The sequence below is a fragment of the Microcebus murinus genome, chromosome 12 (assembly GCF_040939455.1).
Source record: "Microcebus murinus isolate Inina chromosome 12, M.murinus_Inina_mat1.0, whole genome shotgun sequence".
In the NCBI taxonomy this organism is placed as follows: domain Eukaryota; kingdom Metazoa; phylum Chordata; class Mammalia; order Primates; family Cheirogaleidae; genus Microcebus; species Microcebus murinus.
This window is the reverse complement of record NC_134115.1, coordinates 44,001,224-44,021,033: the sequence shown is the minus strand read 5'-3', so window position 1 is coordinate 44,021,033 and position 19,810 is coordinate 44,001,224. Positions and strand designations below refer to the sequence as shown.

General features: G+C 31.7%; 1 protein-coding gene across 6 annotated transcripts in view; it reads right to left on the bottom strand.

Moving 5' to 3' along the window:
* CNTLN (centlein) overlaps window positions 1–19,810 on the bottom strand; it is a 299,553-nt gene that overhangs the window by 182,124 nt on the left and 97,619 nt on the right. For all 6 annotated transcript variants that reach the window (XM_076008761.1, XM_076008762.1, XM_076008763.1 and 3 more), the window contains one exon: window positions 14,127–14,321. In XM_076008761.1, the coding sequence (XP_075864876.1) occupies window positions 14,127–14,321 (195 nt within the window). The remainder of the gene's footprint in view (window positions 1–14,126; window positions 14,322–19,810) is intronic.

Sequence of the window (19,810 nt, the reverse complement as noted above, 5' to 3'; positions counted from 1 at the left end):
GTTACAATTATTTATAATTTCAGCAGTTGAAAACCAACTGAGTTAGGCATCCGCCATGTAAAGTAATTTACAAATTATCTGATGAGGGAGTGTTTTAGCTTCTCCCTCATTTCTAGCCAGCAGAAAGCCGCGCTGTAATTACAGAACACGATTAGGTTCTTTGGGGAACTTATCTTGCACTCATAGCCATAGTAAGATGCAGCAAGAACATATGGAGGAGCTTGTGCTTCTACTCCCTGAAGCTCGTGACCCGCCTGCCGCTGAGCCCTTGAGTTGAATTTGAATGAGAGTGCCATGGCTAATGTTCTACACATGCACCATTTATGCCACAAAACAAATCGGATCACTGTTAATTATGAAGCAGCTATAATCAGGCCTTCACATCTGTGTAATGTGAAGCGCAGTAGGCTGTATTCCAATAATGTATGACTACCTTTGGGTCGCAAATTGCGAGCCATATTGCCTCAGTAGTAGTTACTGAATTCAAAGTAACTCCTTTGATAAAAGCCCATCACATGGATATTTTTATCCAGCTTTATATGAAAAAAAAAAGCAAATCCACAAGCCTTTCTTTATCAGCTATTGACCAGAACAGTTAAAACATATGGCACAAGTTCATTAATGAACACAGAGCACTCTAATTTAATGAAACCACTTGAGCTATAAAAATCAGATTTAGTTAATTCCCTCTTTCCCATTTTTTCATATTTACCCTAAACCTAGTATTCTACTTAATAACAAGTTATCAAAACACACAATATTTTTTTTACAAATTTATAAAGAATATAAAAAGCTCATACTATTAATAACCTTACAAAAGGCAATAATAGGTTTTTTATTTTTACAAATTGATTTTCATCACAAATCTCATGTAAGAAAGCATAAAGTATTTGTTTTTTTAGAAAGTAAAGCCTAGCAGCTGTATTCTAACAAAAAATGCTCTTTATTCCAGGAGAAATTTTTCTGCAGAAAGGCAGCTAAACAAGCTGCACCCAGATGGCAAACCAGCTACAGTTTAATTAATCCACAAAAAGCCATTCAGATTTCAGTAAGGGTAATGTAATTTTGAATAATAGTAGGGAAAAAAAATCACTAAACATTCTTAAGTTTTATTGTAGCGGCAAGAGAAGTGCCACTATAGAGTAGTTAAAGTTGCGTTGCAGTTTCCATTATATATGCTAAATTTCTAGATTTTAATATCTTAGGCTGTTTCATTCTGCTTAGAACTTAAAGTATGCTTAAAATATCAGAATATCTATTGGCAGCACTTTTTTCAAAGTAGAAATAGTTTATTTTTCATGGAGAATAGTGGAATTGCATGATTATAATGAGTTCAAATTTTGTGACTATAATAAACAAAGAGCTTTAGAAAAAAAGATTTATAATTAAGACTTACAAAATATAAAGACTTCAAATTTTTCTTTCAGATAAAAAAGTTCTTCATTTATCAAGGCTAAAACTTAAGTCATTACATTATATTTTATTAAGGTGTTTTCTCCTGAAGGTTGATTAAATATGAAACTATCAAGAGATCAGTTCCCTTGTACTTGTGTGGCTATGTCTACATATACAACTGAATTAAAAATATAAATTACAGAATATAATTAAATCAAGCAACAAATTACAAGGCAGTTTTCATTTAAAATAATGTAAAATAAATAGAGTCAACTTTTCAAAATGAGTTTACATATATATTAATCTGAAACTAGTTAAGTGTGAAAATAAGATGGTGATAAGCATCATTTAAAAGTACTTTATATATATGGCACCCTGCTCTAATATATTAAAATTATTTTGACCTTGTAACAGTAAAATACTTACAGAAAGTATAAGACTGATAATCTTCCACATGGAAAATATGAAAAAAAAGTAAAAATTTAAAAAGCAAATACAAGCAAGCAATTATTAACTCTGGCATAATATTTCCCAATTACAGTATGACAAAGGTTAACCGCACTCTGAGACCAAAGTTAAGGTACTACAATCAGATCTCCTTGCCACCTGAGAAATTAAAATATGTTACTTGGTGCCAAATAGTCACTATCAATAACAGACCCTCTGATTGGCAAAAAACAAAGCTAACTACCTCTGACATTTTTTTCTTCTTTTCTGTGCTGGAAAATTGTACAAAAATCAATCTAGCACTATTAAAGAAAAGAACTCTTTAGTCCAAATGCAAGTATTCCATATCACAATTAGATATTCCCTTCTAAATGTTAACTCTTCACTGTTCCTACTTCCCACTTTCTGAAATTGTTAAAGCAAAGAATTTTGCCCTGTTACCACTGTTTGCCTTGAATTCACTACAACTAATCTCAATATGCCTTTGATACCTATTGATGTGAGTCACAAAAAGAACCCTAATATTAAGTCGTATGGAATTGTCATTCTCTTGTGCTAGTTATGAATTATTTTTTACAAAATAAAACATAGAAACTCAGAAAAAATGAACAAGAAGCTTACAGATTTAAAGTCAAACTAAACAGACAGATTTGGAAAGAACCAAATACACAGCTAAATAATTTACTGCTACCCCTCGCTCTATTCTCTATCTCACCATTCACAGTTAGACATGGCTTGAACTTCTCATTCCTTCCTCCATGTCCACTCACTTCTTCCTTATTTTCCACTGTGCTGTGTCTCTACACTACATTCGGAATAATTTCATCAGCTTTATAGTCTAATTTTCTAATTCTTTCATTGGCTCAATAACTTATCGTACAAGGATATTCTTATTAACAAAACCAGTATAAAGGCAGTACAAGAAAGCTATGTAACAGACCAATTTTATTCATAAAAAGAGATTAAAAACAAATAGATAAAATAAGAGTAAAATGAATGAAGCAGTATTTTAAAAGGTTGGAAATGCCCAGGTATGAAAAGACAGAACATTTTATAAAATTTATGACCCATTCTTGATATTAGTTTATCAGGCTTGTTAACCTGATAAAAGGGTATCTATAAGAAACTATGGCTACCTTCATTCCTAACAATGAAATATTAGAAATATCATTTAAATTAGGAACAAGACAGTGATACCCACTCTAACCACTTCCACTGAACATTCTTCTGGTAAAATGTATAAAGATTAGTATAACATACTAAGATTTCTAAGAAAGAAACAAAACTGCCCTCATTTACAGACTACACATATAATGCTATACAGAAAACTCAGACAACTGTACAACAATAACAGGATTAATAAGAGATTAGCAGGGTGGCTAGATATAAGATAAACATTTAAAAATCAATTGCATAACGCTTGGGCAAGGTATCAAAAAAAAAATAAAAAAAAAATAAAAATCAATTGCATTTCTATGCATAAGAAACAAAATGTAATAAAATGCACATAGCTAAAATACCATTAATAAAGTAAGTTACTTGGAAATAAATCTAATAAGAGGCATGTAAAACCTCTATGGATAAAACTACAAAACTTTATTTAAATATATTAAAGAAGAGCTAAATTAAAGGAGACACCATATATTCATGCATACATAGAAAGATTTAAAATGGTAAGGATGTCAGTTCTGCTCAAATTAATCCCCAAAAAGTTTTTCAGGGAACTTGATAGCTGGTTATAATACTCTATTGAAGAGCAAATGATCAACACTATCAAAAACACTGGTGAAAAAGAATAAGGTGATGAGACTTGTCATATCAGTTATCAAGACTCATTAGAAAGCTGTAATAATAAATGCAAGGATATTGTTTGTAAGATTAAAAATGACCCAATGTAAATAAAAAGGTGACCAGAAATGGACCCATATATACACGCAATAAAAAATATCAGAGGTGGCTGGGCATAGTGGCTCACGCCTGTAATCCTAGTACTCTGGGAGGCCGAGGCAGGTGGATCCTGTGAGCTCAGGATTTCGAGACCAGCCTGAGCAAGAGCGAGACCTCGTCTCTACTAAAAATAGAGAAGAAATTAGCTGGACAACTAAAAATATGTAGAAAAAATTAGCCGGGCATGGTGGTGCATGCCTGTAGTCCCAGCTACTCGGGAGGCTGAGGCAGGAAGATCACTTGAGCCCAGCAGTTTGAGGTTGCTGTGAGGTAGGCCGATGCCACAGCACTCTAGCCCAGGCAACAGAGTGAGACTCTGTCTCAAAAAAAAAAAAAAAAAAAAAGTCAGAGGTGGCACTATAGATCACTGAGAAAAAGTGATTATCATTAACACAATAGTGTTGAAAGAAAAAGATATCTAGATTTAAAAAAAATTAAACTGAATTTTATACAAAGCACAAAGATCAATTTAACATAAAATTTCTTTTGCAAGATACAATGTAAACCATCTGTAAAATATATTGAGAAACTTAATTCTATTAATATTAATAACTTCATTTTTCAAAAGATATAAGTGAAAAAGTAAAACAATAAAAACAAGAAGATATCTGCAACACTTATAACTGATAGCTGATGTCTAAACCCATCTCCTCCTTTTGGAAATGGGCACATATTTCCCAATCTTCTTTGTAATTACACATAACATGTGGATAGAGAATGGAGTTCTGGCCAATGGTATGCCAGCAAAAGTGATATGTACCATTTCTAAGCCTGAATCACAATAGCTTCTAAATGTGATTCTCTAGGCTTTTTTCCCCTCTGGCTGACTGGAGTAGAGATGACCCAATGGACAACTTAGCCATGTTTAAAGGTGGTGGATCCACATGATGAAAAAGCCTAGGTATCTAAATCACTGCTTAGAAGTTGAAAGCCCAAGTAATATCCACAGCGAATTGTTATGTAACAAGCCACAAAGCTTTGGTATTTCAAAAGTCAACATTATGTTACAAATAATATAATAACCAACAAAAAGACAAACATCCTAATAAAATAAGGGCATGAGACACAGAAATTTCATATAAGGTAAACATAAGATGCTCAAGATCATTAGCAATCAAATAAGTACAAAATTAAAGCAGAATGAGATATCATTTTATCCTTTTTTAAGAATACAACTAAGAAGTCTAAATTTGAGACAGCCACCTTAGTAAAAAATGTGCCTATTATAGGCAATTTCACCCTCAGCAATAAATCCTAGAGAAAGTCTTAACATGTAAGTCAGAAGACATGTATTACAAAGTTTATAGACACAATGTGTAAAAATTGAAATATAAAAAAAAACAAAAAAATAAATTTACAAAGGATTGATAAGTTGTCTTAGTCTGTTATGTTAAATAATATAATATTTAACTTGTGCCTGTTGAGGGATGCTTCCTGGTTCATAGATAGCACTGCCTTGCTGTGTAATCACATGGTGGAAGGGGTGAGGGGCCTCTCTCAGGCATCTTTTATAAGGGCACTAATCCCATTCATGAGAGTGGAGACTCCCAATGTCGCAAATCCAAATACTTGCTAAATGTTTTAAACTTCTGATATCCCCACACTAGGGACTAGGCTTCAAAATATGAATTTGTGGAGGGGACAAAAAATCAGACTATATAGCATAAATTTGTAGTTTATTCATACAACAGGCTATTGTATAGAAGGGGAAATTAATTACAGCTACACTCAATAGCAATGAATTCTCTTACAAAAATAAAGTTCAAAATGAAAGACCTCATGGCAGAGTATAATATATGTAGATGATGATATTTTTAAGGTTTAAATAAAAGCAATGCAAAAAATATGTTATTTAAGAAAAGACAGTTTTAATAGGCAGGAATTAATAAAGACAAAATCCAAAGGAGTGATTATCCTCAGGGAAAAAAGCAAGATGGAATCAGTGAAGAGCCATAGGTATCACCAAGAGTATTGGTGATAGTTACTAGTGGGTACACAGATATTACATTTATTCTTTTGTAGGTTTCATACATTTTGTAATAAAAATTTTTTTAAATAAAGTGAGAACACAAGGGAAAACAACATAAAGAAAATTCTCTCCAACTGAATAAATAAAGGAATATAGAATAACTGTGAAAAATAAAAATAAACAAGTCTATAGTTAAAATTTGTAACTGTGTTCTTATGGTCCTGCCATTAGCCACATGGTGTGTATCTCATTCACAGATAAATATAGTAAATCTAAGGCTTAGGTTTCTCTCTTGTCCTCAATTGCAAGATATTCTTCCAAGGTAATAAACCAAGTACTTCTGCATGAAAAAGATAAACAATCAGCTTGAGATAAGAATAGGCAGTCATTCAGAATTCAGCTAGTTAAGAGAATGGAGCCAAAAAATCAAAGGTCACAGGTTTCAATCCCATGTGAACCAATTAGTGTTGCCCTTTTCTATGGCAAAGATCAGTTAGCTCACCAACAATTCAGATTATAAGTAAGATCAGGAGAAAGATAAACCGCCACCAATACAGGGGAAAAAATCTCAAATTTACCAACATAATATAGGAAATATCTTTTATATAATAATTAAAGGGGGGGCTTACAAAAATTAGCAGGAAGATATCTAATCCCCAAATTTCCTAGTAGCAGTTAAATATCAATCCTATGAGTTCTGTTTTGCACAACTTCTGAAAAGAGCTGAACAGACAGAAAAGAGATGTAAATCTTTCTCTTTCAAAATTGCTTTGGGAATCTGCTTTTACAGAGTTCCTGAGTGCACAGCAGGAGAATAATCTTCAGGCCTCAGTCGTATCTTGAGAACAGAGTCAGATCTCCTGTGATAATCCTGTCTCCAAGGAAAGGCAGGGAAGTCCACTCTTAGACTTTAACATCCTGCCACCAAAAGAAAGTAAGGAGTGGATGCAGCAGTTTCTCACAGCCACTTCTGTTATCAACTGACAGCAATCACTATTTTTTTTCCTTTCCCTTTGTTCCCATAAAATCAGCAAGCCACCAGTCCTGACACCCTCCCCCCACCTCTTTCTTTGGGATGATGCCACACTATCTCCCTGCTCTCCTTCTCTTTTTTCTCTCTCCTTCTAAGAAGACAAAATAAACTTTTTTACTTTTATATATATCCTAATCTCTGCATGAGAAATTTTTCTCCAGCTGTACTATGAACACCCACTAAGTTTTCCAGTTTTACATTTGGTGGCCCACACGGGGAAGGCAAGTCACAGAGAGACTGAAACTGAGTCACTTCTCTGCCTCTAGACAGGAAGAAGTCACTTTTCTACCCTGACTGTTTCATTCTTCTACCTCCAGGCAGGGAACTGCTTTGGTCTTAGAACTGCTCACTCCTCTGCCACAGTTTCTAGGACATCCTTCTCGGTGTCTTTAATATCATTTGGAATTTGGTGAGTCTCTTGGTCTCTGGAAACTTTGGGAATGGTCATATGCATAAGGGGGAAAAAAGGGAGAATGGGACTTACAGCAGCCCTGAGAACAGAAAAAGCTTTTCAAATAGTGGCTGCTGCTATAAAAGAGCTTTTCCAGAGACAGAGTTACTCAAAAGGCCCAAGCAAGAAGACACCAAGACCACTGCGCCCTGCCTCTACTATGACTCTGGTACCCACAGAGGTAGGTTTATTGGGATATAGCCCTATTGTAAGTTGAGGAGCATCTGTAATTACATTCAGTGTATATGAATTAAGTCCTCAAATTAAAAGGAATAGAATGGATTTTAAAATCATCACTAAACTATATGGTATCTACTAGAGACACATTTAAGATTAAAGATACAAATATGTTGAATAGCATGGCAAAAGATACAATATGCAAACAGTTACCAAAAGAAAGCTGGGTGGCTATACTAATAATAGACAAAATAGACTTTAAGACAAAAAAATGTAATTATAGATAAAGAACATTTTATAATGATAAGAGAGTCAATTCACTGGGAAAAGATAATAATTATAAATATTTATGCACTGAACAACATATCTCAAAATATGTAAAACAAAAACTGATAGAATTAAAGAGAAAAATAGACAGTAATAATGGATAAAACAGCTAGAAAGAAAATCAGCAGGTATATAGAAGACTTGAAGAACACTACAAGACAATTAGACCTTACAAAAAGATATAGAACTGAAAGAGAAAATAGACAAATCTATGAGTCCAGATAGAACAAGCAGAGATAATCTATACAGACAGAGAAAGCCTGAACAACACTATCAACACATTGCCCTAAATGACATTTATAGACTATTTTACCCATAAAAGTAAAATGCATATTCTATTCAATAATTCAGTAAATGAGTACAACATCAGACTATCACACAGAAGAGAGATTGAGTGAACTTAAGAAAACATAAAAAAAATCAATGTTGAAGCAAAGAGACAAAAAAAATTTGAAAATACAAAAAAAGAGCTCAAGAGACAAATAGAATGTAATAAAAAGGTCTAATATGTGTGTAACTGGAATCCCACAAGGACAGTAGGGAACGAATATGCAGAAGACATATTTGAAGACATTTTTACCAAGTGTTTTCTAAGAATATAGAAAACAATAAGCCTCGGATAAAAAGCTCTTCATACCCCAAATCAGGAAAACAGAAACACCACCACACTTAAACAATTCATATAAAAACTGCTTTAAAACAAAAGTAAAGAGAAACTATAAAAAGTAAACAGACAATGGACACATTATCCTCAAAGGAACAAAAATAAGATAGAGATATGATTTCTCAATACAAAATACAGATGCCAGAAGACAAGGCAGATTATCTTTAAAATGGAAAAAGAAAAGAGACTGCCAATCAACAATTCTATACATCTGAGAATTACCCTTCAGAAATGAAGGCAAAAGAAAGACATTCTCCATTAAATACAAAATGAGAGAATTGATTGTGACCAGACACCCAGTAAAAAAAAATACTAAAGGGGGTACGTAAGGCAAGAGGCAAAAAATACTAGACAGAAACACAAAATTGCAATAAAAAGTGAAAAAACACTTAAAGCGTAAAGATTCTAGATGAAATTGATATTTTATAATAATAATGTTTTAAAGGGTAAAAACTCATAGAATTAAAATGTAAGACAAAAATAATAATAGGTGAGGAGATAAATAAGTTTGAGTGCATTAAGTTCTCTGCATTGTATACAAAGTGATAAAAAGTAAGTTAAAGTACACTCTAAAAACCCAAGGAATGGTAAGTTCCACTTATAGTAACAGCAGAGTACATCCTATCAGATTAAACTTCCTGCACATAACCATTTAACACATTAACCACTTCGGTACCACGCTCACTGGCAGCCAAACCTTGCCCACAGCCAGCACTCATAGTCTGCACAATAGCTCGTGCTGTGCATTGACGATGAATCCAGTTTTGCTCTTGTGTGATGAGGAAAGCTTTAAAGCACTGAATGCTTGTTTTACTTTACAGGCAGCTTTAAGAAAATTACTATAACTCCTACTAAGGACTTGTTAAAAGGTCACAGATTCGTGGTAACTTATTAGCTGAACGTACACACTGCAACTGCAGAGATAAAAGTAAAAGCTTCTGGCTGTCGAACAAAGTCTACGCTAGGCTGTGCATCTTCAATATCACCGCTGTCGGCTACAGTTGACACTCACGTTCATCTGTGGCTTTTGACTATAGTCAACGCTGGGCTGTGCGTGGCTGACAACTACAGTCGTCGCTGGTACGGAAATGGTTAACTGCCACAGAAGTTGTATTTAAGTCATGCTCATTTTGAGCCCAGGGCCCTGAGGAGCATATGTAACTCACAAATCTCTTCACCTTGGGAACTGTGAGAACTATTTTTCAAGTTGCATTTAACACATGTACAAAATACAATAAAAAATAACATATTTTTCATTCAATTAGAAAAAAATTGTTTTGTTTTCGAAGTTTTTATTTTATTTTCTCAATAAAACCCTGTGGCCCCAAGGAAAAGTTATATTCTTTTTTCTAGTGTGGCAGGGAATGTGTTAAATTCCAAGAAAATATAAAAACAACTGCTTAAGGGCAAGAGAGAATAATCAAATACAGGCAAAATCTTGGTCAAACTCAAGAAGACCTAAAAATGGAATTAGAATATGATTTTAAAGAAGCTATTTTTACTATTATAACAAGGATCTAAATAAAATTGTTTGTAAGAAAAGAACAAATAGGAAAACCCCACAGATATACAAAGTATGATAATAAATCAAATTAAGATTCTGGAACTGAAACACTATTTGCAGATATTTCACAGAAAACAAGAGTAAATTGGAAATGAACACAAACATCATTTAACTTGAATACAAATTAATAGAAATTATCTAATCTGAATAACATAGGTATAAAAATATTTTTTAAAAATGAACAGAATTTCACTCATCTGTTGGATATTGAAATGTCTAACACAAGTGAAATGAGAATCCCAAAAGGAGAAGAGAGAGAAGAGGAATAAAAAAATTTGAAAAAAATGTCAAAAATATTCTCCAATTTGGTAAAAAAAAAATTAATCAAGAAGCTCAGCAAATGGAAGAAGGATGAATCTAATGCAAATCATAATTGAGACTATCACAGTTTAAATGGTTATAGTCAAAAGTAAAATCTTGAAAACAAAGCTTAAGAAAACAGATATTACATTTAAGTGAACAATGAAATGAATTCAGGCTGACATCATTAGAAACTGTGGAGTTCAGAAGACATGAAAGTAAAACTTTTAAATTGCTTTGAAAAATTTAAAAAAAAAAAAGTTAATTAACCCAAAAGGAAGGAAAGAAAAAAGAGAGAAACAAATTAAACTGATTAAACAAATTATAAGGTGGTATACCTAAACCTAATAATATTGATAATTATATTACATTTAAATGGATTAACTGCAATAAAGAGGAAGAAAGTATCAAAATGGATTTAAAAAACAGGACTCAAATATTTATATATATACTTTAAATGTAAAAACATCTATAGGGTGAAATTAAAAAGATGGGAAAGGTATATTTTGTAAAGTATAGCCATTAAAGGGAAGAATTAGCTATACTAACAACATAAAGGTAGATTTCAAGTCAACAAAATATTATAATTAAAAGTGTTATTTATAATGAGAAAGGATTCAATTAATTACAAAGATATACTAATCCTAATTATATACACACATAATAAAACAGCTTTAAAATACATGAAGCGAAAATTGAGAAAATTCAAAGGAGAAACAAAATTCTACAATCATATTGGGAGATTTTTAATACCTCACTCTTAAGCAATTGATAAAAAAACTAAACAAAAAAAATTAAAGACATAAAAGATCTGAACACTGTCAAACACAATGACATAATTAGTATTAATATTTAAGGAGCTTTTCACCCACTAGTTGCAAAATACAAATTATTTTCAAGTACATATAGTATGTTCACCAAAATATGCTGGGCCATATGACAAATCTCATTAAATTTCAAAATATAGTAATTTTATACAGTGACCACAATGGAAGTAGAAATCAGTGACAATAAAATATACAGAAACACACACACACACACACACACAGATATTTCAACAATAAACAATATACTTCTAAGTAACCAAAGGACCAAACAGAAAATCACAAGGGAAATAAGAAACATTTCTAACTGAATGCTTGTTTGCAGAAACTGACAAGTTGACACTAAAATTTGTGCAAAAAAGCAAATGAGCAAGAATCTACAGAATATTCTTAAGAAGGATGAAGTAACTTATACTACCCTCATTTCTAAAGTTACTATAAAGCTACATATAGTGTTTACAACCTAATTGATCACAATCAACTACATATTCCTTCCTTCTCTACTCCCACTGCTTCACTTAACCAGCCTTTAAAAAAAAAAGCTACATATATGAATAGGTATATTTCTGGACTCCATTCAGTTCCGTTGATTATTTTTGTCTATTGTTATGCTAATACACATTGTTTTGATTTTTTAGCTTGATAAATAAATCTCCAATCAGGGAGTATAAGTCCTCCTTTAAGTTCTTTATGAAAGTTGATTTTGCTCTTCTAGGTTCTTTGCATTTCCCTCTAAATTTCAGAATTGACATCTCAATTTCTTCTGGAAAAAACAGTCTCCTGGGCATTGATTGGGAATACATGATAGATCAATTTAGGAAGAACTGTATTCTTAACAATATTGCATATTCTGGTTCATGAATTTGGCAACTTATACTATACATACAAAAAAATTCTGAATAAATTGGGAATATAAATGACAAAAGCAAAGCTTTAAAATGTTTTGAAGAAAATAGAGATTACAAACATTTCTGTCTAAGGGATAAAGAAGTATTTTTTAAATAAGATACCAAAGCACTAGCTATAAAAGATTAATTTACCTAAATTAAAATTAGGAACTTATTTAATGACACCCTAAAGAAAATGAAAAGCCAAAGTACACACTGATATATCTACCACACATTTAACTTACTGGGGATTAATATCAAGAACATATAAAGAGCTTTTTGTAAATCAATAAGAAAAAAATCCAATAGAAAAATGGACAAAAGACATAAACAGACTTTTCACAAAGGAAGACACACACTGGCTAGTAAGCATTTGATGATATGTTCTATCAGAGTTTAAGTATTAAGACCAAAATAAAATTTTATTTTATACTCATTCAGTTGGCAACAAATTAAGAAGTCTGACAATACTAAATGTTGAGGAGGACATGAATCAACCAGATCTCTTTTACATTGTTGGTGGGAACAAAACTGACAAAACCATTTTGAAAAATAAGTTATCAGTACATTGTAAAAGTAACATTTTTCCTACCAATCCAGGAATTCCATTCCTAGATACATAATCCAAAAAAATGCATGCACATGAACACAAAGAATCATGTACAAAAAATGTCAACTGCATCATTATTCATAACAGCAAAACTCCGGAATTAGCCAATGTAGTCATCTAGAGATGCATAGATAAGTAATTATCATATATTCACATATAACAGAATATTTTAAAACAGTGAAAATAAACAGCTTTATTGAACAATATAGATGAATCTTAGGTAATATGAGTCAAAATTGCCAAAATGCATACAATACGTATTTTGCCACTTTTATAATTGACAAACTAAACAATAAACTGTTTCCCCATAAATATGTATGTGATAAAACTTATAAAAAATAATCAAAATGATAAACATTAATAGTTTAGTGGTTACCTCTGGTAAGAGAATCAAAGCATCAGATTAGGGAGGAATATACAATAGATGTAAATCATTAGTGATGTTCTAGTCTTTAGATGAGTGAGATCAAAGATGTATATTATAATAAACGAACAATACAATTAAATTAAATAGGCCTATGAATATAACATAATAGTGTGTTATGTCATAAATTTATAATTAGTCCAATTCTGTCCAAAAAATTCAATCAATATAATACAAATTTAAAAATTATTGTTTTAAGGTTGAGGTATTGGCAAGACAGCTGTGCTGGGTTCAAAAACTACTGCTGAAGAATCATTAATAAACATTTAAGCACCTCATTTCCTGTTTGTTTTCATTCCATTTCTGAATTAAATTAATAAATCTAAAATTTAAAAAAATGTTAAGTACTTTAAAAATACTTAAATAAATTTATAGAAATAGAGTATTTTTTAAAAAATATAGCTGAAAGTTATCTTAAAAAGGTACCATTTAACATTTTCTATATGCCAAGCTCTGCACTAGACATGTTCTATGTTCTTAATCCTCATAAAACTCTATGACATTGAGACCATTAATAACATTTTGTGTATGAGGAAAGTAGATAAAAGGGTTAAGAAATTTGTTCAAGTACACAAAGCTCACAGGCAAAGCTGTAATTTAATCTCAGATTTATTTGAATCCAGAACCTTCATATTTATCTATACTAGGAAATATTTAGGAAGGTCACATGATGTGTCCAAAATCATTCATCAAGGTAGTGGCAGAATCAGGACTAATAGATATTAAGTACGTATACCAGGCATTATGGCAGGTACTTTATGAAACTTACTGTTAGATAGTCTTTACATTCCATTACCTCATTGGGTTAGAAAAATCTCAAAATGGGCATGACCTATTAATTTGCTCTTCAATAATGTGTATCAACCAAATGATTCACCACAATAACTATACTTGATATGCCTTGATTTTCTACATGTATTTGTATATGAATCTGTAATGTATTATACTAATATAATATTCATGTCTACAAAGAGTAGAAAAATAGCATAATGCAAAACTATCTGCAGATAAAGATCTTCCAATGTATGCAATTCTATTTTACTCAATTGTAGGAAATCATTTAATTTCATATTATAATGGGTTACATTTTTAAAAAATGTCTCTCACCGGTGCTGAGCGGTCTGAATCATTTTCTTGAGGTAAAGAATAAGGTGTTCCCTGGGATTCCTGAAGTTTTTCTTTTAATTTAGCATTTTCTTGCTCTTTTTGAAAGAGCTGATCCTGAAGATTAACAACACTTTGCCGAAGCACAGCTTCATTTGATTTTGTGGTCTCAAAACAAATATGCAACTCACTGTAAAGCTGTTTCAAAAAATATATCCAAATTATATTAGTAATCAATAAAATAGTTATGCCTGTATATATATATATATACACACACACACATATATATATACACACACACATATATATATACACACATTTATCTATACATAAGGACTGTATATGACATAGTCCTTGCTTTCAGGTTATTTTAATACTCTGAGAGAGAAAGAAGATATAAACACAAGGAAAACTAAATGATATCCCCAAATATCAATAAAAAAAAAACTGATGTCAAAAGGCAACGTGTATTATTGACCAGTGTAACATAAGAAAACAGTGTTAAATTTCTAAAGAGGAAGAAAATACCTTACACTAGCCACGTTAATCTTGGAGGGCTTTATGAAAAAGGATTTAAAATGAGTCATGACAGTATTATTAGAATTGACCAAAAATAAAAAGTCATTCTAAAAATAACAGAAATGTGAAAAAATTATGAACAGTGATAAGAAAGGACAGAAAGGAGAATAAGGGATGAGAGTCTAAGTGGACTTAATATATACAATTAAAAGAAAACAAAGAAAAACAATGAATATTTCATTGAAGGTTGCTTAAGGTTGTCTGATATATTCCCACTTAGTATAATTTAGTATTTACTGCCGAATAAGGGCAGAAGGAACAGTAAGAGACAAAGTTAAGCAATAAGATGGCAGATAGAATGTAAAGATTCTTCAATGTCATATTAAGAATGATAGACTTATTCTGTAGACAACAGGGAGTTACTGAAGACCTTGAAGAGTGTGATAAAAGAGAAGCAATGACCTGGAGCCTTGGGTAACTTTAGATTTTTTTAAAGTCAAGGCAATATGAATTAAATAAATTTAAAACTAGAGTTTAGTAAAACTATAAGACAGCGTATATTACACAAGTGGTGTCATACAAAGCATAATATAGGGTTAACAAAATGGTATGCCTAAAATACTCATGAACTTGCTTGTTGATGAAAACTCTAACTTATAATTGTGATTTAATGAGTTATATTTCAATTTTTGGTAACTGATTTACATACAGAATCTGTATTTATATCTGTGGTTGATACTAGGAAAGTGACTTAAGAGCTAAGATTTGTTTTTTATTTTTTTTAAAGACTAATAGTGATATAGCAAGATCTTATAGCAAAAGAAAAATCTGCAGCTGGAAAAATCTAAAAATTATATAGCTGATACAGTAGGTTTTTAGGTTTGCTAATCAATTAAAGATGAACAGCATCTTCCATTAGTTGGCTTTGTCTCGTGAGTAGAAACAAATACACAAAAGACTGTAAAACTTTAGTTCACCTACATACCTAGGATTTGTGTACATTTCTGTATGTAGATTACACTTTAATTTTTTTAAGTTTACATTTTAAAAATGGCGTATAAAATCTTTTATTAATGCAGTTCCTCAAATATATAATTTGTCATAAAAATAAGACCCCTCAAACTACTGCTGACATATAATTAGCTCAACATACTTTTTATTTTCTATAAAAGACTATATCTCTGTATCAATGTAGAGATACTTAAATAATCCATTTCACTTTATAGCCAAGGTCTACAAAATTTTTATAAAGAAAGTATTCCCTATACACTTTATAAAGAATTTCAAAACACAAAATTGTACTTTCCCTTTCCATTACCTTTACACCAGGGAGTATGTCCAATATCCTTTTCACAACTGATACCATCAGATATTCTAGGAGGGAAGAGAGAGTAGGAACCTGACAGTTTTGAGGGACAATGAAGAGGTTAGAGTGGGCCCCATAGTGGCCTGTGTTGCTGCTTTCATGATTGGGTTCAAAGTAGAAAAGAAACAAGCAAACTCTGGACACAGGAGCTAAGCTGTCTAGAGAAAGTTGTAGCTAGGATGAGTGAAGGTCAGCCCTTCACTGCAGTCACTTATTCAGTGAATCTTTAACCACTTCCTATTACTTGGGTGCTTTATTTAAGCTAATCTCCTTTTATCCAATTAGTATAAATTCATCTATTTGAAAAAATACAAAATAATATTATTAAAGATTCACAGATTTCAAATATTTGAGAATCTCATAGATATTGGTAAGTTCTGACAAAGAAAAACACATAGCTTCTCTCCCAACATCCAAGGTGCAGGCATGATGCCAGTGCATGGTCATGACTGAGGACCATTTTACCGGCCTTTAGTGTCAAGACTGTGGTATACCTTACTCTTGCATTTCATATCTTGAGATCTTCATTCACAAATACAAGGCCATGAAATGAATAAGCCAAATCTTAATTTCTTGTCTCTTCTCTACCCTCTTTCATGCTTCATAAAATAGAGGACTAATAGCACACTTTTTGTGTTCTTTTACTTTGTTCTTTCTGCCATGAAGTTTAAGCAGTTGCACTCCTATTCGTAAGTTGCCCTGACTTGATCTGAAATGAATGAATAACTCTAGACACTGGGGCAAGCTGTCTTCCAAAAAGTAGGTATAAAGGAACAGAGAAAGCCTGGAAAAGATTATCTAGACTAGCCCTGCTCCAGGAACTGGGACAAATTCTTACTACATACATACATCTACTTGCCTATTTCTTTGATGGCTGACTGGACTTCACTTATTTAATAGTAATAAGATCATTTAGTTGCGGACTTAAGAGTACAGGAAGCCATTTTTAATTCTAGGCTCTAGCCCAGTGGTAAGCTTGGTTAAAACAGCCTTCAATTAGATTAAACCTATCCTTATTTCTAAAGTGTTTATTTTCTGGTGACAAAGCCTCAGGGTAATAAAATGTTTATTTCTCTAGATCTTACAAGGAGGTAAAAGTTTAGGATGTTCCAGTGCCCTGGGTAGATACCATCATATTCTCATCCCATTAATAAAAGACAGAGAAAAAAAGTTCTCAAGTAAGTAATATAATAAACTCATTCATCTGCATTGCTTCAGGCATCATGAATGTAACTTCTTCCCTATTATCATTCAGGATTCCTTGTGGCAGTTTTCAAACAGACTCTTTTCTGTATAATTTATTTCTTCTAATAATCCAAAAATCTGGAATGGATCAGAATTTTTTGCAAGATTCTGACATAAAAAAAACAGGTAATTGTATTTTCCATTATATACTTTAGAATTAGCAATCATAATTCACAAGTAATTTGTTATGCTTACTATATTCTTCATACTATTTTCTGTTAAAGAAATTAAAGTGAGAAAAGGTTAAAAGGATCTCCATGGGACAGAAAGCAAATCATCTCTAGAAATAGGACCCCAAACTCAAAGTCCTTTAATTTTCAGGGGCATAGACTAAGGTACTGTAACTTCCCAAAATTTTATTACTGTTGAAGACCAAAATACTGATACTAATTTGTTTAAACAACAACATTTTTCCAAATTTAGTAAGTCTACCATAGATATCCCTAGTTATCCATGAGGGTTTGGTTCCAGGACCCCAGCAGATACCAGAATCTATGGATGCTCCAGTCCCTTATATAAAATGGCATAATATTTTCATATGACCTATGTTTATCTTCCTATATACTTTAAATCATCTCTAGAGTATGTATAATACCAAATACAATGTGAACATTATGTAAATAGTTGGCATACTACTTTTTTGCATTACTTTTTACAGTTTTACTGTTATGTTTTATTGTTTTTTTCCCATATATTTTTGATCCATGGTTGGTTGAATCCATGAATGTGAAACGCTTAGATATAGAAGGTCAACTATATTTTCAACACTGATTGAGACCATAAAATTCTTCAAGTGAAAACTATATAATTTATAACTGAAAATGTGAAGAAAACACTGATTTACATGTAATTTAGATTAAAAGTATGTATAAGCTAACTCCTTATTTTCCCAGATTGGTATTAGTTTGTGAAATATAATTATCATTAAATAGAACAAAAGGTTATAAAATATATATTTAGTACCCAAAACATAGTAGATGGTTTAGAAATCATAAGTGCTGACATAATTCCTATAACTATTTAAATCATACACATATGTAAATGATATGTTTAATATAAAAATAATAAAAGTTATATAAATGGCTACATGCTCGGAGGAAGAAAACATACTAGCTTACTATAATTTTTCTTGATGGTGTTTGTTTTTTGGAATAGCCTTCCACATTATATGGTAGGTAGATTGTGTATGAGATTAATGATTTGTTACAAAGACCTCTGGGAAAATATGACTTGCCTCTTTCCTGTGCTTAAAAGCTTTTTCAGTTTTCTCTCTTCACCTTTGTTTCCCCTCCTCAATCCCCTCATCCTACCATTCTGGGCAACTGTTTTATCTTTTAGATAATTAAATGGATGTTACGATATAAATAAACTTAAATGGGAAAAAAGGGGAAATGAAAGGGCAAGTAACAAATAGTGAAGAATTGAGAGAAAGAGAAAAAAAGAAATAGAAACTTCATTAGAAAGAGTAAATTAAGAAGACCTAACTCTTAGTGAGTACCATGGCCTCAGCCTAGCTCACAGCAACCTCAAACTCCTGGGCTCAAGCAATCCTCTTGCCTCAGGCTCCCGATTAGCTGGGACTACAGGCATGCGCCACCATGCCTGGCTAATTTTTTCTATATTTATTAGTTGGCCAATTAATTTCTTTCTATTTACAGTAGAGATGGGGTCTCGCTCCTGCTCAGGCTGGTTTCAAACTCCTGACCTTGAGATATCTGCCCTCCTTGGCCTCCCAGAGAGCTAGGATTACAGGTGTGAGCCACCGTGCCCAGCCCAAGAAGACCTAACTCTTAAAGAAGCTTAGTAAGAATCAGAAATAAATTGTTAGTGTAATATTATTTTTTAATTCAACTCACCTTAGTCTTACAGATAAACCCCAACTATTATTTGTAAATATTAAAATATTTAAATATTACTCTACATGAAAATATTAAAATATTTTATTACTCTTTTATTCTATTACTCTTTTAATATTCTATTACTAAATATTCTATTATTCTTTTAAAATAAAAATTTTAAAATATTTAAATATTACTCTAAATGAAAATATTAAAATTTTAAAATATTACTCTACATGAAAAAATATTTAAAAATCTGAATTTCTAAGTAACCAATTTCATCACACTGTTGCATGGGTTATTATACAGATTATTAAAATTTATTGGAAAAATCTAGAAAAATACATGTAGAAGAAGAATAAGGAAAAGTACTAAGTAAAATGCTCTAGAATAAGAATGAATAATTTGATGGAAATAAACACTAGAAGTCTGAATAATAGCACATACAACAAATAAGCATTGTGATTATTCTCAAATTTTAAAATCCTACATTCCACAATTAATATATTTTCTGGGTAAAAACCACGGGGTTAATAAAAAATCTGCAGAATGTCAAATAGTTAAAAATCATGAAGTAATAGCAAAATAAAAGAAATCAAATATGTACAATCAGGAGAAACAGTGGCTGAAGAATAATGATGGAGGCCCTTTTCATAGGATAGTAACATGCTATACTCTCCTTTCACCAAAAAGAATAGAATAAAATCTTTCAAATAACA